The sequence below is a fragment of the Protopterus annectens genome, chromosome 12.part0 (genome assembly GCF_019279795.1).
Source record: "Protopterus annectens isolate FY-2018-M chromosome 12.part0, PAN1.0, whole genome shotgun sequence".
NCBI classification, from domain to species: Eukaryota; Metazoa; Chordata; order Ceratodontiformes; family Protopteridae; genus Protopterus; species Protopterus annectens.
In genome coordinates, this window is record NC_056746.1 from 276,767,237 (window position 1) to 276,795,161 (window position 27,925).

A 27,925-nucleotide genomic window follows, 5' to 3' on the forward strand; every position below is an offset into this window, starting at 1 on the left:
TGTCTCCTTTTCCACAAAAACTGACTTTACATTTCAGGGACATGAAGACTGCTTGGGGTTGTGAATCCTCTACTTCTTGTCTGGGAATAATCACAAATGGCAAAGTGTGACTACATTGATGTATGGCATAGGGACATTCATTACATACCTCATTTTGCTTCATTCTTTGAAGTGATGGTTTCCCGTTTTAATGCTAAATCATACTCTTTTAGTAGTCACTTGTGCTGAGATACTTATTTACTGTGACCTTATCAACTTCAGGGAAGATTAAGCTGCATATGGAAATCTCATATTTTCTGAGATGGAAAAGAAACATTTCTAAATCTACATACAGTCTAGAAGTTTTCGTAAACTGAACAATTTCACACTAATTATTCTAGACATATGGAAAGAGTAGGCAGCAATCTGGGTTAATGCTGTATGAGCAACTCACATCATTTATTTAGAAAGAAAAAATATGGAATAAAAAAACAGGAAATTGCCAGACATACAAAAGATGAAGCTTTAGATTTAATCCCCACATGATGCAGTGGTGCAGCAGTTAGCATTGCCACCTCACAGCAAGAGGTAATCCGGTTCAATCCTCAGCTGGGATGCCTTCTGTGCAGAGTCTGCATGTCCTCCCTGTGGTCACCTGAGTTTCATCCGGGTGCTCCGGTTTCCTCCCACATCCCAAAGACATGCTGTAGGTGGATTGGACACTCTAAATTGCCCCCAGGCGTGAGTGTGTGCCTTCAGTGGAAGGTTGGGTGCTGGGCTGGCAACTCGACACTGTAAAACTCCACTGCCAATCATGAGCAGACAGATGATCCGCTGTGGTGACCACTAACGGGGAAAAGCCGAAAGAAAAAGAAGAAGATGATGAATATTTAGGAGAAAATTGTAACTGTAACTGTGAATGTGGATCTCTTGTAGCCTTCCCAAGGGTTTGTTTTATGTAGCTTAACTTTAAAACAATATTTCATAGTCAGGATGAAGAGCAGACTGTACTACAGTCACTGTATTAAGAATTATAGATGTGTAAGATCCCACAAGGATAACTAATTTGCATGATAATTCATAGGAAAGAAGCTATTGCAGGAATAAAACTTGAGACCTGTTTACAAATTAGTATGATCTAATCACTGAGCTTTCAGATGACCTAATTTATGTGCGCTACAGGGCAAGAGAGATTCAAGAGTTATTCATTCATTCATTCATTCATTCATTCATTCATTCATTCATTATCTCTCTTTCTTTCTAAAATAACCTCCTGAATCCAGTGGAGAGTTGCATGGAAGGGAAAATCTATCTGGACACCCAACAGGCACAAGAAAGTGCAATTAATCCTGAATGGGATGCCAAACCATCACAGTTCATGAGTTCTCAATGAAAGATAACATTAATTTGCTATACCAAATAAAGTTAAGTCAGGCAGGAAATCAACAAAATATGTCAGTGCATGTTTTTTTCTTCTTTTTGTAATGAATTAAAATCCTGGATATTTAAGATTAAAACAGTTTAGAGAAAGAGAAAGAAAAATTAGAGCTGGTTGTATACCAGTTGGCATAGCTGCATTTCAAGCACCTGACCCAAGTTTCATTCCCACCCAATGCAAGAAGTATGTACATTTAAACACTTGTCTTGATGGTGCAGTGGAAAGAAGAAATGTGGTGCTCGTTTTAGGGGGTGGGGCTGGCATAATAGTTAAGGCCTTTACCTCACAGATACAATATACAGGGTTTGAGTCTAACCTCTGGTTGTTGGCTAGGGTTGTAAAAGTCTGCAGACTACTAGCCAGGTATTTACCTAAGACCCTATAAAGAGAAAGAAAGTTTGAGAGAAATGTCAAAAGTCAGATTTAACCAGCACTAATTTCTTAACACCTGATATGATAGTCCAAAGTAGATACACTTCTGTTTTAACTATTTTACTAGTGTGTGTGTGTGTGTGTGTGTGTGTGTGTGTGTGTGTGTGTGTGTGTGTGTGTGTGTGTGCAGTTGTGAATATGAGCGAGGGAAGAAGATAATCGATGTTTCAGTTATAAAAGTTATAGATGAGATTTTATGATGCATAGCATTGCTGGAAACACAGGAAAGGTGTTACTGCTAACAGTCTGTATATCCCCTTTTAAGTGTTAGAGGAGAAACGTGTTTGTAAAACTGAATTGTAAATGCTTCAGGTTTGTACTAGAACACAAAATGTGGGACGCAAAACCTATTCATCTCTTACCTGTGATTTCATGCTGCCTCAGTTCATTGTATTTATATGATTGTTCCAGTGGCTTCACTTGCATGTGATAGATCTTTCGCAGACGTTGCAGAATGGCTGGAAGAAAAAAAAAAGTCACAGTTTTTTTTCATGATTGGATAATACTTGCAGCATCAACTAACTGCTTCCAATCTTTTCTCATCTTCATAGTATATTGAATTCAGGCTGAATTTCCAGCCTTAATTTATACTTCTTTTTACGTGTGTACTCATTAAAATGGTACAATTCACCTGCCTCAGCAGGGCACCCTTTGCCTGTTTGTTATCATTTATTCATGGGACACCCAAATCTATCATTCTGACTCTACTTGTGCCTCTTTTTGTGTCTGTACACTTGTAACTAGCAAAATACGTTGTGAACTATATGCAACCGCATAAAAATAATCCCTTCTGGCACCCCAGTCCTATCAAAGGTCAGAGCTGCCCAAGTGTTCCACTTCTGTCCGGCTTTGTTCAAGGAAGGGATTCTCTCTTGGCTGAAAGTATGCAAGAAGATGCTTTGTTATCCCCTTTATTAGTTCAGCACAAAGTTCGTCCACTCATGCCCTCAACCTAGCCTGAACAAACAGTACATATCTCAGTAGTAAAAGTGGTCCCTTTACCTGCATTCAGTGGTAAAGCACTGTCATCACAAGATTCATGTTGCGCCACATGGTCAGATGTGCTCAAGTGTTCAGTGCTCAGATGTTTCTGGATTTCTGCCTAATTGTGTGTAGTGATTTTAAAAAGCACTGTACCTATTTCAGTTATGCTGTAGCCTGTGTCATTATCTTTGTACATTTATCTACACAGCCTTGGCTGGGCTGAAGGAAAGTATCCCACATCAGCATGCTTGCCAGGTTATATACAAAAAGTAATGGCAATACAATGCTTACATCAGCTGCAGGAAGTATTATTTAGTTCTCAGTGCAGATGTACAAACACAATCTCTGGCTTTAGGGAAGGCCTGTCTGACATATTCATGCAGACCCATTCATTAGTTTAGACTGTTCATTGAAAACTCTTTGTTTCCATATCTTCCTTTCCACTATGATGTAACTATTCTTTATGGCGCAGAATTCCACTGCCGTCTCTGTACCAATAATACCTGCTGCCAGATGTGCACAACTCCACTACAGTTTGAGGGAAGTTATACTTCCTATCTGTCTCATATCTATCCCCTTAAATTTCATAACATGCTACCGTGCACATTGACACTTTCCTTTCTTGAAATGTTATTCTCTACTGCTACTCATATCAATCAGAAAGGAATCTAAAGATCTCTGTAATATACCGTTATGTTGCCTTTTTTATACAGCCTTGAAAGGAATCTACCTTTGTCTGTAATGTACCATTATGACCAATGCTTTATTCACATATAATGATTTACTGAAATTACCCTTGCAGGGCACTTCATGTAGATGTAAAACTTTTTTTTTTAGTCAATCATCAATGGATATTTGTATTTTAGGACTTTATCCAGTAGGCTAGGTGGGATATCAATAGTCTTTTGTGTAAAGAGTATGGTGTCTTCTTTCTGCTACCAATAACCCATCACATATAAAAAGTATCCCTACACATCCTCTGTCCCATTTAAGAACAGAATACATATGATTTAACACAATTGCTCTACAGTAGTGCTGTTTTACTTCCAGTGAATGACAAGTGTGGCAGTGTTTGAAATTTGCTTTTAGTGTGCTAGTGAATATTGAAAAAAAATGCTGTATGACAGAAAAATCAGGGTCTTTCCAGTTGCTGCAGGTGTCTGGTAAGGTACATCCCAAAAGGGGCATTGTACTCAATCATGGGCCTGATGAGGGATGAGTAAAGAGGCACGATGACCTCCCCTGATCTAGATGTGAATACCTTCATGATTAGGTGGGCTATATAAAATGTTTTTCTAACCACTTTGGCCACGTGGTTGTCAAATGAGAGATTGCTATCAACTTGGGTCCCCAGGTCCCTAATTACTTCTTCTGTACTTAATGGATTACCACCTATGTGGTAATTTGTGGGCACTTTGTTTTTGCCAAAGGGGATGACTATACACTTTTTGGTGTTTAGCTTGAGGCCATGGCTCTGGCACCAGTTGTCTGTTTCTATGAGGCCCTTTTGGAGGATGCTTGTGTCGGCTGGAGAGTCAATTATGGCACCTAGTTTGCAGTCATCTGCGAACTTGGTCAGCCACAGTCCTTCCATTTTGGCCTGTACCTCTGAGAAATATATACTGAACAAGAGAGGTCCCAGGACTGAGCCTTGTGGGATGCCACTTGTAATTGGTTTGGAGTCTGACATGGCTCCAGCAATTCTAACCATGTGGGTTCTGTCCTTGAGCCAGTTTGCAACTCATCTAGTGATATAGGGGTTTATATTTAAGCTGGTGGGCTTATCTATAATGCCCGAGTGGGGTATTGTATCGAAGGCTTTTGCGAGGTCCAGGTAGGCTGTGTGGACCACCTTCCCCTCGTCAATGGCCTTGGTGACTGTTTCAAAGAAATCAACCAGGTTTAAGAGACAGGATCTGCCCTTAACAAAGACGAACTGGGTAGGATCCAGTGTCTGTAGATCCCCAATATCTTTATTTATGAGGTCCATGATGATCCTTTCCATAGCTTTGCAGACCAAGCTAGTCAGGCTTATGGGGCGATAGTTTCCAGGATCCGCTGAGGCACCACCTTTGTGGAGAGGGACCACTGTTGCTGTACGCCACTCTTTGGGTACATATCCTGTAGTAAGGCTGAGAATGAACAGTAGTTTTATGTTTGGGTTTAGCTCTTCTTGGAGTTCATGTAGGACGCAGCCCGGGACACTGTCTGGTCCCATTGATGTTGTGTTTTTTGCTTTGGAGAGGGCAGCTCTTACCTGAGCATCTGAGATGTCAGGGGGGCAGCACTCTGCTGGGATAGATATTTGCCCTTTTGGTGGGGAGGGGGGGGAGAAGTTTGCACTGAACCTGTCAGCTAGGATGTTGGCAATGTCTGTGGGTTCGGTGAATTTTTTGTCATTTTGGACTAATTCTGAACATATCTGGGAATTCCTACCAAGGTTCCTAACATAACTAAAGAAAGGCTTGTGATTATCCTTAGTGTCCTGTGCAATTTTCCTCTCGAAACTGGCCTTAGACGATTTTATGAGTGCCCTTAGTTTTTTGCTAATACTGATCAGAGATGCATTCCCTTTTTTGGGATTTTGCTCTATCATGTTGTAGCTTCCTCCTTCTATTGTATAGTTTGTTTATGGCTGGGGTCCACCAGACAGGACGTCCGCCTTTGGAGGATTGGGTCTTGGTTTTATTTGGGATTGCATGATCCAAGCATTCCTGAAGGTGTTCCTAGAATGCGTTTATAAAGGATTCTGCGGTCTGGGCCGTATTTTCCACAAGCCCGGGGGCTTTGAAGGATTCCACCTTGGTTTTGAGGAGTGTGAAATTTGCTTTAGAGAAGTTTTTCACTGTGGTTTTCAGGGCAGGGGGTGGAGTCGGGATGTGAATATCCAGTGAGATTAGCTTATGGTCTGATCTTACCAGTGAGGGATACACTTCTGGTCTGGAGCATAGAGTCCCCATGTTGGTGATGATCAGGTCCAGTATGTTTTCCCCTCTTGTGGGAGTGGTAACAAGTTGTTCCATAGCATTTGAGTTTATAAATTCTAGCAACCTTTGGGCTGGGGTGTTGGAGCTAGAGTAATGCTCCCAGTCTATGTTTGGGTAGTTGAAGTCACCCAATATAATGGTGTTTGGAGAGACCTTCATATTTTCCAGTGTTCTCAGGAAGGCCGAGTGGGGTTCCTGGGTTTGGGAGGGTGGTCTGTAGCAGGCTATAAACTGGAAGGCAGTTTTACCCACTGTTAGTTGCACATGGATAGTCTCTGATGCTTTGTGCTGTGCCACCAACCTGGAGGTGTGGGTATCCTTGACGAATATTGATAGTCCCCCTCCTTTTGTGGTTCGGTCCAAGTTTTGAGGCCGAAAAGCATGGTATGAGGTATAACCTGGTAGTGCTGGGGTGTTCTCAGGAGCCTTGAACCAGGTTTCTGTTACTGCATAGATATCGATGTTCTCCATGCTAAGGAGAGTTTCAAGTGCGTGCATCTTGAGGTTTAGACTTCTGGCGTTGAGTAGCATTACTCTTAGTTTCTTATCCCTTGTGATACCTATGGAGGTGGGTTTGTCTTTTGAGCCTTGCCTAAAAAAGGCACTATGAGGGTAGCAAGAGCCTTTGCCAATATCCGAAAGCCCAGGGGTGACAGGTGTAAGCTGTCCCTAGCGAAGCATCATGGCTTGTCGAGCATGTCATCCCAGGCTGACAGGCATTGTATCCCCTTTGAATGACACCAATACTTAAGCCAATTGTTGAAATTGATCATCTTGTCTTCATATTGTGGCATCATTCTTGGTGAGGGTAAGATGCTACTCAAGGTCAGGGTCATACCGGCCTGGGCTACATGCTCAGAGAGCTCCTCTATGTCTCTTTTCATGTAGTCCAGGGAGGTACATCTCAGGTCATTCACACCAGCATGGACAATGACTGAGTCATATTTGTACTTGCCTTGGAGTGACCTGAGTGCTTGTGTAATGTGGTGGATCCTAGCGCCCGACAGGCAGCTCACTATGACCTTCTCCTTGTTCAGCCTGGTGAATGGGACGTCAGCGTGCCTGACAATAGTCACCTATTACAAGTGTATCAGGTGTGTTGTTTAGCCTTAAGGGCTGTGACTGTTAGGCACACTTGCTTTGTGAGCTATGTGTTGCACGTGTTTTGTTTTGGGGTAGCGGTTGCTTGGGTGTCTGCTTTGGAGGTCTCTGCTGCTTAGGCAGATTTTTATTTAGAGCCTCAGTATGTTTTGTGTGTTTATGTGTTTGGTTTGCTGTCGTGGTAGGTCTATGTGAGACTGGAATTGTAGTGAGTGTGGTTTCCTTCTCCTCCTGACTGGTTTTGCCAGTACTGTGTTGAGAGAGCTTAGCCTCCAGTATAGCTATATGGTTGCATCTCTCACATGTGTTGGAATTTGTTGGGAGGAGGAGAGGGTTGTCTGTGTACATGAGGCAGTTGTAACATTGCCTGAAGATTCCCAGATTCATCAGCTAGACCGGAGAGGAGATTGACAACTGACCTTTGGACATGCTAGAATAGTATTGGAATTCCTTTATAACTGAAAAAAAAGGGCCAATGGGGAATGAGGTACTCAAGGGGAGTTTGTGAGGGTGTAGTGCTTTTAATATTTTAGTGCTGACTTATATAATTGCTTTAGTGAGCAAGTGCCAGGTAACTTAAATGCAAAAACGACAAACAGTAACTTTCTTTCAAGTGAAACAAGTAAATAAGTACAGTAAGCAATGCAGATATCACTAGGGATCCACAGAAGCACTGAAAAGCCACATTTTAGGTGGAATTAGCGTTTCAGGGAAATAAGCAAAAAAACAACAAGCATACAAATAAAGCTAAATTCAGCAGGCCTAGATCTAGTCTATGCTACAGCAAACAAGGTGTACCAATTTCAGTAAGAAACAGTTCAAATATGCAGGCACTATAAGCCTTTAACCAGAAATTCTCAGCTCAGAAGGGCAGAGTCCAGCCTCTCCTACCACAACAGTGCAGACCACGAACCTTCTTAATGTAAAATAACTGGCCTGAAGCCCAAGTGCTTAAACAAGAACTAATACACTTTTTGAATAACAGACACTGAGCCCTCAATCAGCAGGTCACAACTTAGAAGGATGTAAGCTACCTGTCCTGCCACCACAGTGCAGGCCACAAGCCTTCCTAATGTAAAACAACTGGTCTGAAGCCCAAGTGCTTAATCCAAAAGACTTAGAATGATAGCTACACTTTAATCAAGTTACTACCAAGTAGTAATAAATACAATTGAATACTTTAAAGAATGCCTGGATTAGTGCTCAAGTTATACAAACAAAGCTAGATTCAGCAGGCCTGGATCTAGTCTATGCTACAGCAAACAAGTTGTACCAATTTCAGTAAGAAGCAGTTCAAATATGCAGGCACTATAAGCCTTTAACCAGAAATTCCCAGCTCAGAAGGGCAGAGTCCAGCCTCTCCTCCCACAACAGTGCAGACCACAAACCCTTTTAATGTAAAATAACTGGCCTGAAGCCCAAGTGCTTAAACCAGAATTAATACACTTTTAGAATAACAGACACTGAGCCCTCAATCAGCAGTTCCCAACTTAGAAGGATGTAAGCTACCTGTTCTGCCACTACAGTGCAGACCACAAACCTTCTTAATATAAAACAACTGGCCTGAAGCCCAAGTGCTTAAACCAGAATTAATACACTTTTAGAATAACAGACACTGAGCCCTCAATCAGCAGTTCTCAACTTAGAAGGATGTAAGCTACCTGTCCTGCCACCACAGTGCAGGCCACAAACCTTCCTAATGTAAAACAACTGGTCTGAAGCCCAAGTGCTTAATCCAAAAGACTTAGAATGATAGCTACACTTTAATCAAGTTACTACCAAACAGTAATAAATACAATTGAATACTTTAAAGAATGCCTGGATTAGTGCTCAAGTTATACAAGCAAAGCTAGATTCAGCAGGCCTGGATCTAGTCTATACTACAGCAAACAATGTGTACTAATTTCAGTAAGAAGCAGTTTAGATATGCAGGCACTATAAGCCTTTAACCAGAAATTCCCAGCTAGAAGGGCAGAGTCCAGCCTCTCCTACCACAAGAGTGCAGACCACAAACCCTTTTAATGTAAAATAACTGGCCTGAAGCCCAAGTGCTTAAACCAGAATTAATACACTTTTAGAATAACAGACACTGAGCCCTCAATCAGCAGTTCCCAACTTAGAAGGATGTAAGGTATCTGTCCTGCCACCACAGTGCAGACCACAAACCTTCCTAATGTAAAACAACTGGTCTGAAGCCCAAGTTCTTAAACTAAAAGGCTTAGAATGAGTTACACCAAGAAGTAATAAATACAATTGAGTACTTTTAAGATGACGCAAAAGCAAAATAAAGTAGGAAGAAACACAAATACAGTAAAAGCAGATAATTTCTTTTTTTTTTTTTTGAGTGAGCAAATGAGATGGGCCCAGGAGTTACAGGACAGAAACAAGTGCAAATGCAGGCCTTCAAATCAGAAAGTTGAGAGAGATGGAAGACCGCCCAAATGGCCAATAACTACAAATTCTGGGCCAGAACCACTCCCTATGTGGTAGACAGGTTACCTAGTGCTTACCACTCCCACTGATAAGCTAGAAGGCTTCCCTCCAACACAGAAAGGCTTGGGGGCTCAGAAGCTATTTGGCATGCAGAAATTTCCCAGGCTGCTATTTCCCATTCTAGTTCATTAACAAAATGCTTATGTGGAAGAATCCAGTTATTTTCTGCTACAACAGAGGCTGGTCACACAGTTGATGGCCCCAGGCTGTTTTGAGGGAAATTATTTGTATAAGGTAATTCTGTTTCATCTTCTTTTGATTTTAATTCTATTTAATTAATATATTTGGACTTTTAATGAAAAAAACAAAGCTAGTGCATTACAAAATTATTTCTTTTATCAGTCATCATCTTATACAGGCCTTCACTTCTAGCACCAAACTGCTTATCTCAAAGAAAGTGTTTAACTTTCTCTGATACCTCCCACAACAACCAAAGGTGTTCTACTTGCTGGGGGTTAAATATCACTAACAGGCGCTAAAGGAAAGAGCTACAAAATTATCTGATGTCAGAGAAGCTCCAGCATTTAGAAGAGAAGGAGCCCTTCAATTCAACTTACAGTTCTTACCTTAAACCATGACACTGCAACAAGAAGGAAAAAACACAAGCCCTTTTGCTCCTCATCAGAAAAATATTAAAAGTTCAAAACATTCATGGGACAGAAAGTGGAGTTCAAACCAAGCCTTCCTACTTTGACTGTCATTCTTCTCTGGGACCTGTGTTGATACTTGCCCCTGTTTGGTCTTCACCTTTGTCCATATCCACCACAGGAAATTGATTCTAATGAATTGGCTGCTGTCGTTGAAATGCTGGAAGTAAAGTCTTTCCACTGAGCCTTAGACCTCAACAGGATTGAAGTCAGTCCTACCCAATATCAACCTACAGGTGACAGTTTCACTACAGCCTTCTAGAAAGATGCCAGATCTATTAATGTCAACCCCACAGGATCCCAGATGCTAGATATAAAATTTTCCTCCCCTGCTCATCTAGAGGTGCAGACGCTTCTTGAGAAAAGAGACATCCAGGCAGTCATACAACACCAGCAGGGGCTTGGATACCATTCTAGATTATTTTTATTTCCAAACATATGGGACAATACTGGTTTAAGTGGGCTAAACACCTTTATTCCGTTGGATTGCTTTTGCATTGTCACTCTTCGAACACTCTTCCTAAAAGAGACTGGATATGCTCTTTAGGTCTTCAAGATGTTTATCTGCACATAAGGATCTGGAAACAATCAAGAATATTCTTATACATTCAAAATAAGCTAGTCATTATCATTTTAGAACTCTTCCCTCTGTCCTCACTTCCACCCACAGAATGTCCACAAGGTATATGTAACAGCTGCCTTCATACTAATGCAAAGGAAAAAGTTATTTTCTGTAATTAGATGACCAACTCCTATTGGCTGACAGCTGACATAGTCTTGCCTGGCACAAGGCCTTTCTACAAGGAACTTTCATTCCTTAAGGATCTTTGAAAACTATACAGAATATTGCCTAACTTTGGCATAACGTTTGACTTTTCATAGGCCTTTCCCTAGATATCAAAACACGTTAAACATTTTTAATGCTACAAATAATCTCAAACATCCTCTCCACAGTACCACTTCCTTTGCTTCATAAGCCAGTTCTGGTCTTCTTTTGCTTCAAGACTCAGGATTCATGGCAGCCATAACTGTATATATATTAAATGTGAGGCCCCATATAATGCTATTATATTGTGCCATCAAGGTTAAGTGGTCTCAGAAATAAAATTTTTTGGATGCCCTAATCAAAATTTCTGCACCAAGCAAAACATGACTATATTGTTGGATGACTTCAATACCTATTTTAGTACACCTTTAGAAGGTTCTACTGCCAAAATGTTGTTTGCAACAGATACTTCATGTGTGGGAAGGAGAGCCACTGCTTTGGCCACATGGCAGAATGATTTTGTTGTAAAGAGGAATCACCACATTACAGCAATGCTCTGGAGAGGAGAGAAAAGTACTTCAATCAGAGTTTATAGGAAAGATCCCATTATGTCAGTTCATAGTTCAGTCAGACAACATGGCGCTAGTGTGGTGATAATCTATCATATCGCCTTTGCAAAGAGGCAATAGAGGTTGAGGTGTAGGCATTCAAGACAGACACAGTTCAAGGGAGACCAGCTGTCTGCTAGACAGTCTGTCTGAGCAGATGTCTTCTGATACCCCATAGATGGTTCCTTAGTCACTCAATAACAAAGAAAATATTCAAAAAGTGGAGTCACCAGATTTGTAGTCTTTTAAAAATGCGGAAGTTCTCACAGACCCTTCCTTATAAATGCAAGAGGAAGGCTGTAGTGACACAGACTTGGCCAAAAGGTCTGCTCTGCATTTTCTAAATTCTGCTGGTAATGACATTACTTATCATGGTCAGCGAGTCCAAAAGTCCAAACTGATAGCAGTTCTCATTGCTCCTTACTAGCCTACACATTTGTTTTCCCATGCTTCAGGAGTTTCTCTAGCCCTTTCAATCTGACAACCTTATCACAAAAGCTTGTTGATGTACCCTTTTATGAAATCCCATCCATACAGACTTCTACACTTTCAGGACAATGGTGTGGCTGCTTCAGCTGCATTAACTGCCGGGTCTGAAGAATCCACAACTAGAGTGGTGCCAATAGATATGTCTTCTCGGTGATGCTCTATACAGGAGACTTGCAGTGAAAAATATAAAAGATTTTCAGGTTGTGTGTCTTTACCACTTTTCAGAGTTCTTCAGTATTATCTAATTAGCTATCTATCAAAGTCCGATTGTTAATTCTAATTTCTATACAGACTAAAACTTTAAACCTTTAGTAACCCTTAAGGGTTGTAAGGTCTTCTTCTATAGTACATTTTTTTCTTTGACCACCTATAAGGGATTCTGTTCTCATTTTGTATGTTTATTTTGTGCTATACAGGTTCTCATAATCCACTGTGTACTTTTAGCCCTCTTCTTTGGCCAATTTAACGTTTTTGTTCTGAAAGATATTATGTCTTATAAAGTAAGGCAGAATGTGGCTTATTAATAACATCTGGTCCTCACAGGTCTAAAGTATGGGGTTTGATCCTGAACTCCGGTCACTGTCTGGAGTGAGTTCTGCATGTTCTTCCCATGTCTGCATGTTTTTTCTACAGGCACTGTGGTTTTCTTATATCTCCCAAAAACATACTAGTTGGCCAACTATGCTAAATTGACCAGATGTATGCTGTATTTATCCTTGCTCTTGAGGGCTGCGTCATGGCTGAAATGTGTCTGAAAAGGACCAGTTAACCTAGTCATGTAAAAATAAATTAAATTAAATGTAAATATTTGTAGCAGAGATTAGCTTGGCCAGATGAATCTCTGAGCTACCACCCTTTTCCAAGACAGCTTTGTTTTTCACAAATAAATCATTTATTTTCAAACAATCCCTTTCATTATGCCTAGGATAGCAATGCAGGCTAATTTTAAAACAGCCAGCTTGCATGTCGTTTTCCTCTCAAGTCTTTTAACCAAGATCTTCATTGCATACATATGTACAGACAGTTCAGCTAATATGTAAAAATGGCCAAAACCTCAGGGAAAGATGGGCAACTGTTTTCTTTGATAAAGGATGTAAAAGCAAAAATGTTAGTAAATAAGTGCATGGAAAATTTCTGCAATGAGGCCCTAAAGCACATTCCACTTGTGCTCTCTCTACATCTACTGCTTTCTTTAGCAATGTATCCTTAGATGATACTTGCATTGCAGCTGTTTGGCCATCCCAAGTACCTGCGCCAAAGATTATAAGATGGATTTGACCTAAAGCTCCACATCTTCCTTTGAGACCATGGTTATCTAGGGCATGATGTCCTTCCATATCACTGTTGCAGTATTCGATACCTAAGGGATGTTCCTTCCTGGGCAGCCCATCACTCGGCCAGTACAGGCAAGCTTTAAAAAAGATCTTCTTTGTGCTGTATATCACATTTATGCCCCCTGCACGAAATATAGGGCATAAAACGGGCATATGGATGCAACTACCCAGAGATTTTTTTACCACCAGTTCGAATGCCATTGTTGCCAGATGGTTTGAACATTTTTTTGGTGTACTGAATATTTAGCAACACCAGATAAGTGCCCATTGGGGTTGTTTTTCATTTTGTTTTTACATTTCTTTTCTTGTATTTTTTATCACTACCTAGAGTGCATATCATCTAAGAGGGGAAAATGTCAGAGGGGGAGGCAGATTCCCCCTAAGGATCATCACAAACAGTATCTTTTTTTTTGTTTGGGTGCTTCATACCTCTTGTAGTATCTGTAAGGTTGAAAGGCACTGGGCAGTTCCTTCTGTGTTGGCTGCCTTGTTAGATACTTTCATTGTTGCTTCCAAGTCCCCTGATTCTCAGCCTCCTGCTCCTAAGAAACCCAATAGGTTCAATAAGGTTCCTGAGGATTGTCTATTTTTATTTAAATGCCCTTCTGCTGTGGTGTCAGTCTCTTCTGACACACACAAACTTTTGCCCTATTCCAGACTTTTGCCTTCTAATAAGGACAGCAGGGCATTGGAGAGAATTGCTATTAAAGTTTACACTGCTTCTACTTTGGGCTTTAGGGCTATTAATTACCAGAACCACATGACCAGGTATGCTCTGGCCCTGACTGTTCAGGTTATCTCTGCCCCCCCCCCTGATTCTGATTGCAAATTCTCTGCCTTATCTTTTATAGGTTCTGTTTCTCAAGTGGTTTGCTACTCTATTAAATGTAGCTGTGATACTGCTGATGCCTCTTCTAGGGCTGTGGCTTTTGGGTCTGTCATGAGGTGTAATTCTTGTCTTCATTAAAAAAAAAACAAAAAACAAAACAAACAAAAAAAAATGCAGTGGTGGTGCTGCACTAGCATTGTTGCCTCACAGTATGACGTTGTCCTGTTCGATTCTCAGCTAAAGCGTCTTCTGTGTGGAGACAATCATGAATGGGCATACCTTCGTTGAAGGTTGTGCATCAGGGCCAGCAACTCAGCACGTAAAAATCTACTGCCAATCATTAGTGGACCGGAGTTCTGCTGTGGCGACCCCTAACCAGGAAAAGCCGAAAGACACAACAACATCTCCAGTCTCTTCCTGAGGACATTAAGGCCAAATTGTTGGATGCTCCTTTGGATAATACTCACCTTTTTGGAACTACTGCTGCTGACTTGTTTAAGTCTCTTCAAGAGAAAGGCAAAGCCTTGCAAGACCTTGAACATTTTTTGTCTCTCCTATCCCTAAGTTATGTGGAATTATCCTTATAGATCTGTTTTTTTTAAGGCAACCCTGCCAGGCCTCTAGGGGTAGGAAGGGTAGGAGGCAGGCCCTGTCTAAGTCTTCTCATATTTCTGTGGCCCAGAAGGCTCCTTTATCTGATAAGCCTGGTTCTCTTATACAATTCATCTCCATCTGCCTTTAGACCAGGTTCCTTTGTTCCTTCGTCTCCCCCTTTGTCTTCCAAATTGGCATCTCATCACTTTAGACTCTTGGGTTCTTTCTATCATCTGTCAGGGTGACTTCATGGTATGGAAATCTTTATCTCCTTTTTCTGGGATTTCTCAAGCTCCTCTAGGGCAACTCCCTCATTTTCTGGAGGTTCTAGGGTCTCTGTTGATCCAAGGGACCATTCAACCTGTCCCTCCCTTTCCAAGTGGGATGGGGTTTTCACTCTAAGATGTCCCTGGTTCCTTAGAAGGATGGCACTTGGAGACTTATTTTGGATCTCTCCCAGCTCAACACCTTTCTTGAGATCCTCTCTTTTTGGATGCTTACTCTTTAAACTCTGTTTCCTCTTTTATTACTCCAGGCTTTTCTGGTGTCCCTGGATCTGAAAGATTCTTACCTTCACATCCCTGTTCACCCTCTCTTCATGATGTTTTTTACATTTCTGTGTGTTTTCCTCTTATTTTCAGTTCTTTGCTTTGCTTTGTGCTTTGGCCTCTCTACTGCTCCAAAGGTAATCAAAAAATATATATCTCTGTGATTGCCTTATGCAAGCTCCAAGGTATTCAGAATTTTCCTTATCTAGATGACCTGTTGCTTCAGAGACCTTCTTCCAGTCAATTTTGCAGGATCTGCAGTTCACCATCTCTCTTTTTCAAAGTCTGGGGTTTACTATCAGCTTATAAAGTCCGTCCTGTCTCCCTCTCAGGATCACGTGTACATGGGTTGCAGGATTCAGATGTTGCCAATGTTGGCCCCACTTCTGCCTCCAAGGGTATTGTCATCGATAGCCTTCTTTCAGTCTCTTCTTCATGTGACTGTCATGCCAGCCAGGGAGTTTCTCTGGACTCTGGGATTCATGGCTTCTTCTATTACTCTTGCCAGATTGCACATGTCGAAGCTTCAATGGTACCTCAAGTCAGTTTGGCTACAGCATCATCACCCTCTGAATTTCAGTGTACCTCTCCTTCCCTGTCTCAAGAAGGAGAGGTACACTCCTCATTTTTTGATACACTAGAAAATATTAGGGTACAACCCAACACTCTAATAATGGGCAATTTAAACTACCCCACCATTAACTGGGAAAACTACTCATGTATCAAGTCTTTTGCTCAACGTTTTCTGGAATTCATAAATTCCAATGCCTTGGATGAACTTATCCACAACCCCACCAGGGGCAGCAATATCCTACACCTGGTCATTACTAACATGGGTGACCAGTATTCCACATCAGAGGTCAATTCCTCGTTGGTCAGATTTGACCACAAGCTAATCAGCCTAGACATCCACATCCCGTCCCCACCCCCTATTAGGGAAACCACCGTAAAAAATTTCTCCAAAGCCAACTTCACGCTTCTTAAGACAGAAGTGGCAAACTTCATGACACCCATGCAGATGGATAATAGCGATACGACTGGTGAATCCTACACAAATGCACTTTATAAGCACTTACATGAGTGCATGGATCATGCTATCCCTAACAGAACCAAGATGCTATCCTCCAAAAGAAGGAAGTCAATCTGGTGGTCCCCTGCCATAAACAAACTCTACAACAGAAGAAAGAAACTGTTGAAAAAAAGAGGAAAATATCATGACTAGAGGAACTCCCTGGTCATCCTCAGTAAGAAGCTGAGATCCCTCATAAAATCCTCCAAAGCTAGTTATGAAAACAAAATAGCCACTGATTCTAAAGACAACCACAAAGCATTCTATAGCTATGTCAAGAATCTCAATGGTAACACTTACATCTGCTCTGAGTTACAGCTCAATGGCACTAAATATACAGAACCAACTGATATTGTCAACATCCTGGCAGATAGGTTCAGTGCTAACTTTACCCCCCCACCCCCTAAAGGGCCCATCTCTATACTGGAAGAATGCAAAGTTCCTGTAATCACAGCTGCACAGGTAAAAACCACACTCTCCAAAGCCAAGAACACAACATCCATGGGACCTGACAACATCCCAGGCTGCGTTCTACATGAACTACAGAATGAACTGGCACCCCACCTAAGTACCATGTTCAGTCATAGCCTCACCTCAGGCTTTGTGCCCACTGAATGGTGCACAGCAATGGTTATCCCACTCCACAAAGGGGGAGCCACCACAGACCCCGGGAACTACCACCCCATTAGCCTGATGAGCCTGGTCTGCAAGACTATGGAATGTATCATCATGGAACTTATAAACAAGGACATTGGTAATCTCCAAACTCTGCACCCCACCCAGTTCGGGTTTGTAAAAGGCAGATCATGTCTCCTAAACCTGATAGACTTCTTTGAAGCACTCACTAAAGCCATAGACAAGGGTAAGATGGTTCACACACCCTATCTAGATCTCGCCAAGGCTTTCATTACATTTCATTCACTCTGGAATTACAGATAAACTCACTAAACTAGGTATAAATCCCTATGTCATAAGATGGGTTGCCAACTGGCTCACTGACAGAACCCACACTGTGAAAGTAGCAGACTCCAAATCTGACTTCAGACCAATGATAAGTGGAGTAACACAGGGTTCAGTTTTGGGTTCTCTTCTGTTTGGTATCTACTTCTCTGAAGTACAGGCTAACATAGAAGGTCTTTGGCTAATGAAGTTTGCAAATGACTGCAAACTAAGAGCCATAACCGAAACTCCTAATGATGTGGACATCTTACAAAAGGGTCTCACTAAGACAGATGCCTGGTGTCAAAGCCATGGCCTCCAGCTCAACGCCAAAAAGTGAATTGTCATTCCCTTTGGTAAAAACTCTGTACCCATCAACTACCACATAGGCAGTAGTCTACTTAACACCAAAATTGTGATAAGAAACCTTGGGACACAGGTGGACAGTAGTCTCTCCTTTGATAATCATATTGCCACAGTACTCAGGAAATCCTTCTACATGGCACACATCACAAAAGGTTTCTCATCCAGGAAAAAAGAGGTCATTGTTCCCCTCTACTCATCACTCATTAGACCCATTATAGAGTACAACGCCCCTTTTGGTATGTACCTCACAAGACATCTACAACAACTGGAAAGGCCGCAGAAATACTTCACAAAGAGGATTACCATCCTCAAACAGATGCCCTGCGTAGACCATCTGAAAAAACTCCAGTTTTACTCCGTTGCATATCGCCTTCTCAGAGGCGATCTCTGCCTAACATACAAAGCTATATCAAACCCAGAACTGTTGGACATGCTCCACTTAAAGAAATACCAATCCCTCCAAGCTACATGCTCCAAGTTCCTAAACCTTGTCACCACAATAAACAGAACATGCTGGAGGGATAGATTCCTGTCCCAAAGACTTCCCATACTCTGGAACAAACTACCTATCTATATCAAACAAAGCTCCTCATTAGCAATCTTCAAGAAAAATCTTGATGACTGGAAGAGAAATAGGAAATTCACCCCGGGGATCACTTCTGTGGCTCTGCTCGACAGGGGCACTGGAAAATAATTTTCTTGGGTGGCAAAAGCCAGGGTACCTTTTTGGCTAGGCTTATATTGGCCCTAGGGCTAATAGCCTAGTACCTACCTATGAACCTATAAACCTATTCGAGTGGAGGATTTCTCAGTTTTCTCTCAACCCAGGCCAGCCTTTTTTACCTCCAGTCCCTTCTCAAGAGCTGTTTACCGATGCCTCAGACATGGGGTGGGGGCACCTCTTGGTCACCTGAAAGTTCAGGGTCTTTGGCATCCCCATCAGAAGTCAGACCATATCAATATCAAAGAGATGAGGACTCTGACTCTGGTCTTCAGGCTTTTCACCCCGTATTCTCTCTGGGCCCCTTGAAGGTGTATACAGACAACACTACAGTGACGTGGTATGTCAACAAGCAGGGGGGGCATAAAATCTTACTTCCTCTGCAGGACAGCGCTTCAGGCATGGAAAGTGGTTATCAGTTATCAGTTAATTTTTCAGGCAGTGTACATTCATTCAGAACACAATCTTGTGGCAGACTCTCTGAGTAGGTCCAAAACACAGACCCATGAATGGATGCTTCACAGAAACGTGTTTCTGGACATTGTACATCTATGGGATATTCCTCAGGTAGATCTTTTTGTCTCCCCTCTGAACAGGCAGCTTCCTCTCTTCTGTTCAAGAGTGCCATGCCATCTGGCCTGTAAGATGCCCTATCCTTTCCATGGAAGGGGAGGTTTCTTTATGCTTTCCCTCCTCTTCCTCTACTTCCAAGAGTCCTGTAGAAGATTCAGCTGGACTCCCAAAAAATCTTGCTAGTGACTCCCCTTTGACAGAGAGAACACTGGTTCCCCTCTTAATGCATCTGTCCATGGGCAATCATCACAAGTTACCTCACCTGTTGGATCTCCTCACACAGGACAGAGGGTCTCTCATCCATCCCTCTTGTCCACTCTGCAACTAACATTATGGGTGATAGTGTTTTGATCCCTTTCAGGTACCACGTTTCTGAGGACATGCTCAGGGTTTTACAGGAAGCAAGGAAACCCTCAACCAGAAAATCTTATATGTCCAAATGGAAGAGATTCTCAGTATGGTGCCATGCTCATAACCAGGACACTTTTTCAGTGGGGGCCCCTCTGGTCCACTCTTATTTTTGTGAGTCTGGTTTGGCCTATTCTTCTGTGAAGGCCCATTTGTCAGTCATTTCTGCTTGCCTGCCCTTGAATCCTCCTTTGACTTCTCATTTTGAAGTCATGCAATTTCTTAAAGGCATCCTGCATATTAGGCCTCCAAGAAAGCCTATTTCTCCTCCTTGGTACCTTAATTTTGTTTTGGAAAAATTGACTGAGGCCCTTTCTGAGCCTGCAGGTTATGCTTCTTTGCAACATTGTGCCTGGAAGACTGTTTTGTTGCTGGCTCTTACTTCGGCTCGGAGGATTTCTGAGCTCCTGACCTTTATGACCATTCCTGCTATTTTGGTTTTTCAAAGGGACAGGGTATCCCCTTGTACTAATCCTTCTTTTATGTCCAAGGTAGTCAATGAGTTTTCCTTGAACCAGTCAGTACAACTACTTCCTTTTTCACTTCTCCTCAGCCTGCTTCTAAGCGGGTCCTGCATATCTTGGATTTGTACAGACAGCACAGGTACTATTTGGATAAAACTAGGACAATTTTCTAAGTCTGATCAGCTTCTTTTTTCCTTTCATCCCATGTCTTTGGGTTTAACCATTTCTAAGCAAACCTTCTCCTCCTGGATATCTAAGGCCATTTCCTTTTGTTATTTTTTTCATGGCAAATTTCTGTCTGCTTTTGTTAGATCTCATTCTACAAGGGCTGTTGCCTCTTCTGGTGCTTTTTTCAAGGGGGTGGACACCATTTCCATTCTTGAAGCTACTACTTGGTCTACAGTGCATACCTTTACTAAGCATTATAAGTTAGATATGGTTTCTAGGGCCAGAGCAGATTTTGCTGAAACCATTTTATGTGGGTTTGTTAAGGGCTTTTCTCAGCCTTCCACCTCCCATTCTATTTCTTGAGCTTTTTTACTCTCCCTAATGTACCAAATACTGCAACAATGATATGGAAGGACATAGTACAGTTGTGTAAAATCTTACCATAACAGTACATGTCCTTCTCTTCATTGTTGCAATATACACTCACTCCATCCAACCCCCTGTTGTTTATTCTGCATTTTTTCCTTCTGGATGTGCACGGATTACTTTGTCCTATGACAACATATCAGTTATGGATAGTTGCGTCTGTACATCCCTTTTATGCTGTACGTTCTGCATGGGGAGCATAAATGTGACATCTGGTGCAAACAAGATATTTTATAAGCTTAATAGCTTATCTATACTGGTCAGGAAGTGACATCCCTTATGTACCAAATACTGCAACAGTGAAGAGAAGGACATCTACTGTTATGGTAAGATTTTACACAACTGCACTTTCTCAAAAGGTAAACAGCTAAGAAGACTGAGATTGAGATTCTCACCTGATTGCTCCTGTGGCCAGAGATCTTTGAAATTAGGTAGAAAGTTATGGGTGCTCACCATAATGCTGGATCTGGGAGAAGAGCTACAGCTGCAGGAAGCATATTGTCCTCCAAACCCTGGCCCCATTTCTCTTTCTATTCCTTCTCCTTGGTACAGAATTAAATTCTTCCTTTTAGCCAGTACTTTATAAAAGTAGGGGGCATAGTTTAGTACCTAGGGAAATTTCTGTGTGTTGAGTGGTACTAACTGTAGCTGATGGTCTTCTCTCTAACTGAGCATTAGGATGACTCCCGATAACGTTCAGCTCTTTTTTTTTTTATATGTGGAAATCATTCTGGATAAGTAATGTAAACTCCACAGCTATACAGAAACCTGAACTCAGATAAACACAATTGTCAGTTGGGCCATATTTGAGTTAAATTATTTAATAGGACATTTTGTTGCATGTTTTAACCCCCCTAAAAGAATGGTAGAAGTGTTATGTAGAACTTAGTTTTGCTTGTGAGACCATAAACTAACATATTAGTTAGCTCTAATCTGATAGCCAGCTATATCAAATCAATACAGACTGCTGGACTAAATACAGCAGCAGTTCCTAAAAATATATATTGCAAGTAAGTGGGTTGTAGTGTTGCTCCAATTCCAGCCTGATGTTTCATAATGCCGTGTACGATGATGAGGACAATAATAATGGATACTGTTTGACAGAGTCATTTTTTAGTGAAACTAAATCTGTTGAACTCTACATTTTTTGAGAGGTAGTGAAAGCTCCCCTCCACCATACATGTCTTCACCTTCTATATCCAGTTAGTTAATGTAACTTAAAAGTCCAACTGGATGAGAACTCTTTTCAGAGGAGGCCCAGTGAGAAAAATCCATCATATGAGAATACAAGTGCAGTAAAAGTAACAGAAAAAATAATCAATAACCAATCATGTAAGAAACTAAATATTATTAGTTTTTTATAAATGGAAAATATAGTGAAAAGTCTTGTATTTACAAACTTTGTATGGTGTTACTTAATGAAACATATAATTATTACATGATAGAAATGACTGACACAGATGCAATATGTGTGTGGATATTACATTATTCATGGAATGTCAAAGGGAATGACAGAGATAGAGTGATATTTCCTTAGATGGGAAAGTAGTGAAAAAGTGAGTTCTGTACGATAGTTGTGAGTCTTGAGAATGACAGAGTGAATAGGATGGAGAAAGATGGATTAGTACGTGGTGTCAGCCTGTCACTCAGCCACTCATTCAGATTACACAATACTACAGAACACAGCACAGGTTTTGTCCTTTTATCAGAATGTGTTTTCCCAATGACATTTGACAGAAAATCAAGTTATTGAAAATGTTTCTTGTTAAAGGAAAAGCACCCTCTCCTCCAACTTATAAAATAACTGCAGGGTCATGCTCGAAATGTGAGAAGGAAACCCATTAACAAGAAATTCAGTAAACCAGATTTTGGTAGAATGTCACGGTAAGAAGTTCTTGGTACTTGCCATTCAGTGAAGGTCTATTTGCTACATCTATAAAGATATGTTAGAAAGTGGAATGTTATCTTAATAAAATAAGATACTGTATTTGTTTAATATATTTTGTTAAGCAGGATACTCAGATGGATAGATCCCATTTTCATCAGCAGCCGCAGAAGAAAAGTTCTATAATACTAACAGCACAGTGTGTGAAGTGTGAAAATGATCAAATACCACCGACTGACAATGACAATGCAGTATCAGGGCATACATTGTGTACACACTTGAGAGAAGAAAACAGTTCCTTATAGAAGAGAAATTTAACGATTACCTGTTAAACATGTGTGTAATATGTTTTTTTTTTTTTACTTGTTAACTTACCACCTGTATTTCTTCTGGACACACTGCAGAAATTAGCACTGTTGTGCTGACTGTAAGTGTTATTAAGTTTAAATATTATTGCACTGCTGCACCTTGTTGCTGTTGTAGTGTTCACTACTAACAGACAGTAGCTGAGATAATGCTGCAGTGTTATCAGTTACTGATACTGGAGAGATAGTAATCAAATTAACTTCCTATCTGAGTTACTGATTGCATTTTTGATCATTAGTCTTCCTTGTATTCTGCTTGTTACTTATTAGTGCCACTGCATTACAGGGTCGACACCATATGTTCGAACTTTAAAAGTTTGAAAATGTAATAAAAAAAAAACACAAGAAACGTACCTGAAGGTTGTAAGCAGGGGGGCAAGCACCCCTGCACCCCCCACTTGGGGGGCTACACCCCCCTGCTTCTTAAATATACCAACTCCAAGATTGCACTACATTGCAGGAAAGGGAAAGCTTCCCTTATGGAGATCTCCATTGAAATGTTTGAAGTTTTACAAGTTCGAACATATGGTTTCGACCATATGACGTTCGAACTTGTAAAAGTTCGACAACATGAATGGGACCCAATTACAGGTATTGCACTAGACAGTACTGGATTACTTATCACTACTTGTTGACTGTTATGCTGCTACTACATTGAAACTCTCTGATTCAGTGTTACTGTACATGGAATGTATTCATTTAGACCGACAGTAGCTATTTCCCTACAGTTACTGCATCTAGATGCATTGAATTAGGCTGGCTGTTGCTCATTGTTACAACTAGTTAGGCCGAGACCAAATTAGACTACAGGATAAAGCTGTTTTAAATTTGTCTCTGGTTGCTGATTATCTTTCTGCTCCTACATATTTCTGTCACTTATGTTTTTTTGCACGTGAAAATTCTACAGTAGCCACATTTCATATTCTTGTATCCCTTAGTCATATCCCTTATTATCCCAATTTTCCAGCCTAATTCATTATCTCCCTCTGTCCTACACCAAGAGTAAGTCATTAAGCTTTCCTGTTGCCTAATATTCCTTCATTTGCACTGGTCATTATGTAACATCAGTCAAGTTCTGCCCTTTCTGTAGCCAACCTAACAGCACTAGATATTCTGAGGCAGTGTAGCTACTGCCTTATGCTTTTCGAAAACACTTTATTGCAGCCTCACAGTGATTCAACATGTGAGAAGTAATAAGTATTTACTTAACCTAGAGGCTACCATCTCACCTCAAAGCACATTCAATGAGCACAATACACACACATTTACTCTATCCATCCTTACTCATAATTCCTTGCGGGATACAAATCCCTTACCTTGGTGTCCTGCGCCATCTTTCATCACTACTAGCCCTCCTTGTGGTCTGGTTTGGTTCCTGGTGGTGTGCGATAGCCACATATGATTAAATATTTTACTGCTATAGTCTGTAGATAGGGATTGTTATACACGACTTTCTTTTCTACTAACATTATAATTCCCTACTCTGTTTGTATCATGCTACTGTATTTTATCTCTGTATTTCTTCATTATATAATATATCTGTAAACTGTAATGCACTTTGTTGCTGACGATCATACTTGGAAGACAACCTGCTGTATAAATCAGTAGTTAGCAGCTTTTTGTTAGGTTTCATCCTAATGAAGGTTTGCCTATTTAACTTGTCGTTAAACTGTTCATTTATTCTAATGCCTGCTATTTTCCTGCATTTAACTCACCTGACACCTGTGTCCTACTGCTTTGCACCTAGATGTGTACTTATCTGGTTATTTGAAGCCTGCGAGTGTGTGGCCGTTAGAGGCATTATCACTTTTGTAGCATTGCTTGTCTTTGTGCAATCACGGCATTAAAGGAATGTTTACCGAATGTTAGTGTAAATACATTGCCTGGATTGTGATTCTTGCTCAATGAGCTTTTTACACTTTCCTACTTTTAACTTATATTGGCTTCTTCTACATTAGCTGTAGCATTTGTTTGCATATAGCAGTTATCGGACCCATGTGTTAGTGTTTCTAATTCAACTTTGATGGTACGTTGCTTCTTTCATAAGCTTTAAACTTTTGGCTGAGAGTGAGTCAATTATTTTAATGTGTTTACGACATTCTAATTTTCTGCAGCTGCTCTATTAATACATGTATTGTTGTTTTATCACGTAAATGTTTACTGACTAACATTTTAATAGTCCCAAAAGCTTGTATTTTGTTCCGTCATATGAATGCCAATTTTATAACAGCCAAGATAGAGTTTGCATTTCTATATGAAGCTGTATTGTGGATTTCCCATCCGTTTATGACAGACTCCTTACCTCTTATTTAAGCTAGCTGCATGTATTGTACTTTCCTTGTAAGGTTGCATTTCACAGCAATGGCTATAGTTTCCTGTATGGTATTTTCCCCAGGCTTGCTGTGGTTGGAACGGTTCTATACTTGATAGTAACCATTTTTAGAGTGGATGTTGTTGTTTATCTGCACTGCATTTAAAGAATACTGTGCATTGTCTACTTACTCCAGCTAATCTCTCTCCAGTCTTGCTTTTTCCCTACTTCTTCCTACTAATCTCTATCTCCATATAGTTTCTGACCAACCCCCCCTTCTTCCACCCTGTTCTCCTGACCTACCTCTACCTCCATTCCTTACTATTTCCCCTTCTCCTCTTTTGCATTTGTATTCCTCATATACTTATTTTTGCCTATCTTTCCTTTCTCTTTTTTTAGGTTGGAAGCCTTTCCTGCTCACTATTGGTAAAGCAAGTTATCACCCCCCACTTGAAAAAAAGTTCAACTTGAAGGCTTAAAGGACTCAACTCTATACTCTTCCACCTCAGTGGAGTACATGCAGTAGATAATTACTTCCTGCTGTATTTATTTTTGGTATTTGTAAGGTTACCTGCACACCCCTGAACCAGACCTCTGCCTCCCACCATCCCAGACACTCCTGAAAGCCATCTAGCCTCCCTCACAGTTTCTCATCACTTTACTTATCCCCCTCACTGACCTTACTTTTCTACTCTGCACTTATTATTTCTCTGATTTTCCTTGCTATCCCCACTATCTCCTCCCCTCAACCTTTCAGACTCCCACTCAGACTTCTCTGTCCTACACACCTAGTCCTACCCTTTATACCTGCCCTGCTGCATTCTGCTAGCCTGCTCTCCCACTGAACCTTTTTATTCTCCTCTTTAGAACATTATGACAGCTCACCCTGCTCTTTCGGCTTCACTACACATTGCTTTTCTAATCTGGCTATCTGCTGTATCTGGGCCTACCCTGCTCCGTTCACCCTCGCTATGCTCGGGCTCATTTCGCTACCCTACCCTACCCTACTCCCATTCCCACTCATCCCATATCAATTTCCTTTATAGCTACACACCACACCTACTCTTCCTCCCTCTGTCACTTCCTGCTCTGTTTCTCCATTTGACACATACTCCTCCCACTAGACTCCGCCCTTTACAATATACTAACATTGCCTTTCTTCCTTCTCTTTATCCAAGCTAAATACACTTCTCATACTTAGCATTACCCTTACCCCTCCTACAACAATTTTTTCTTAGAATTCTGACCTCTCTTTATCTCTTCCTCCTCCCCAACATCATACACTTACATTATCACTTCCACTTGTACTACATCCACCTTCACTTTCTCTCTTCACTCCATCTTTGTAACCCTATTATCTCCACTCACATCTTACTACTTTCTATATTATCATGTCCTCTTCTGTCCTCTCCCCTCTCTCTTCCCCTTTTTATCCCTCATTTTACTTCTTTCCACACTCATCTCACTCTCCATCCTAATCCCCCTACTTCCTCTTACTACACTACTCACTCTAATACACACCACTTCTTCACTATATCACCCTCACTCTTTTCCTTATCTGAAATCCACTTACCTAAAATTAAACTGCCTCCCACATCTCCCACACCTAACCATGTAAAACTGAAATGAATCAACCCATTCTCACTTATATCCAATCTCTCTCACTCATCTTACACTCTCCTACTGTCTGGTGACATTCACCCAAACCCTGGCCCTCAAGTCAAACAGACTGCTCCTTCCACAACCACACATACTCCCCCAAATACTGGCAAGTATCTTCCTAAGTATCTCTCTTTTCTCTCTATCAGCATCCACAGTATCCTGAACAAAATTACCGAATTTCACACTTTGATAACTCAGTTCTCTCCCAACATTGTTACTCTCTCAGAGACCTGGCTTAAACCTCATATTTCTGACAAAGAATTCCTCCCCCCAGGATACAACATTCTTCGTCTAGACAGTACCCATAAGAAAGGAGGTGGTGTTGCTATTCTGTATTCCAACTTCCTAACCCTAACTCCCCTTCCTAACCCACCTCCCTCCTTCTTCCCTGCTGAGTTTCTAATAGCCAACTTTAAGCCTAATCCCCACAAGACCATAACAGTTGCTGCCATCTATATACCACCTGGTGACAATATACCCATACTTGAACAGATTCTTAACTGGTTATCTAACCATATATCCAATGAAACCATTATACTGGGTGATGTTAATATCATTTGGCTTACCCTTACCAGTAACTCACCTTCCCCTAGCATAAACCTATATGGTTTCACCCAGCTCATCTCCTCTGCTACATTTCTTAACAAATCCACCAACTATAGCTCTATCATTGACTGGAATCTCATTACCAGTCCAATCCTCTACTCTCATACTGCTACATTACCTGACTCCATCAGTGATCACTGCCCCACACAAACCCTCAGAATCTCCCCCCCACATCCCCAAACCTCACAAATACAAGGAAATCCAAAAATTATCCACTTTTAACCCTGACACATTTAATCACATCCTCTGTCAAATTAACTGGACCTCACTCTTACATTACCCCTAGATGATGCTATCTCTTTTTTTAACTCCACTTTTCTTAACATACTCAACTCTCTTGCCCCTTCACGTACTGTCAGAGTCAGATCCCATAACTCTCCCTGGCTATAACAAACAACTCATGCTCTCATGCACAAAAGAGACTCTGCATGGAAACTCTTGTCCAAAACTAAATCTTCAAGCCATTTCCAAACCTACAGGGAACTCCGAAATCTCACTAGAAAGCAGATTAATCAAGATAAAAAGAATTTCTATCATCAGCCTCAATCATCACAATCTAGTAACTCTAAAAAGTTCTGGAGCGCTATTAACCAAACTCTCCACCCAGGTAACCCATCAACACCCAACTCTTGTCCCAATAACTCTCCCTTAAAAACTGCCTCCTCCTTTAACTCCTACTTTATCAACACTATAAGTCAACTTATGCAGAATTCTTCCCTACCCCACCCCCACA

General features: G+C 41.1%; 1 protein-coding gene across 2 annotated transcripts in view; it reads right to left on the reverse strand.

The window, feature by feature from the left end:
* The window catches only part of SRL (sarcalumenin), a 432,041-nt gene that overhangs the window by 178,899 nt on the left and 225,217 nt on the right, over nucleotides 1-27,925 (reverse strand). For both annotated transcript variants that reach the window (XM_044089336.1, XM_044089335.1), the window contains exon 4: nucleotides 2,212-2,307. In XM_044089336.1, coding sequence (XP_043945271.1) covers nucleotides 2,212-2,307 — 96 coding nt within the window. The remainder of the gene's footprint in view (nucleotides 1-2,211; nucleotides 2,308-27,925) is intronic.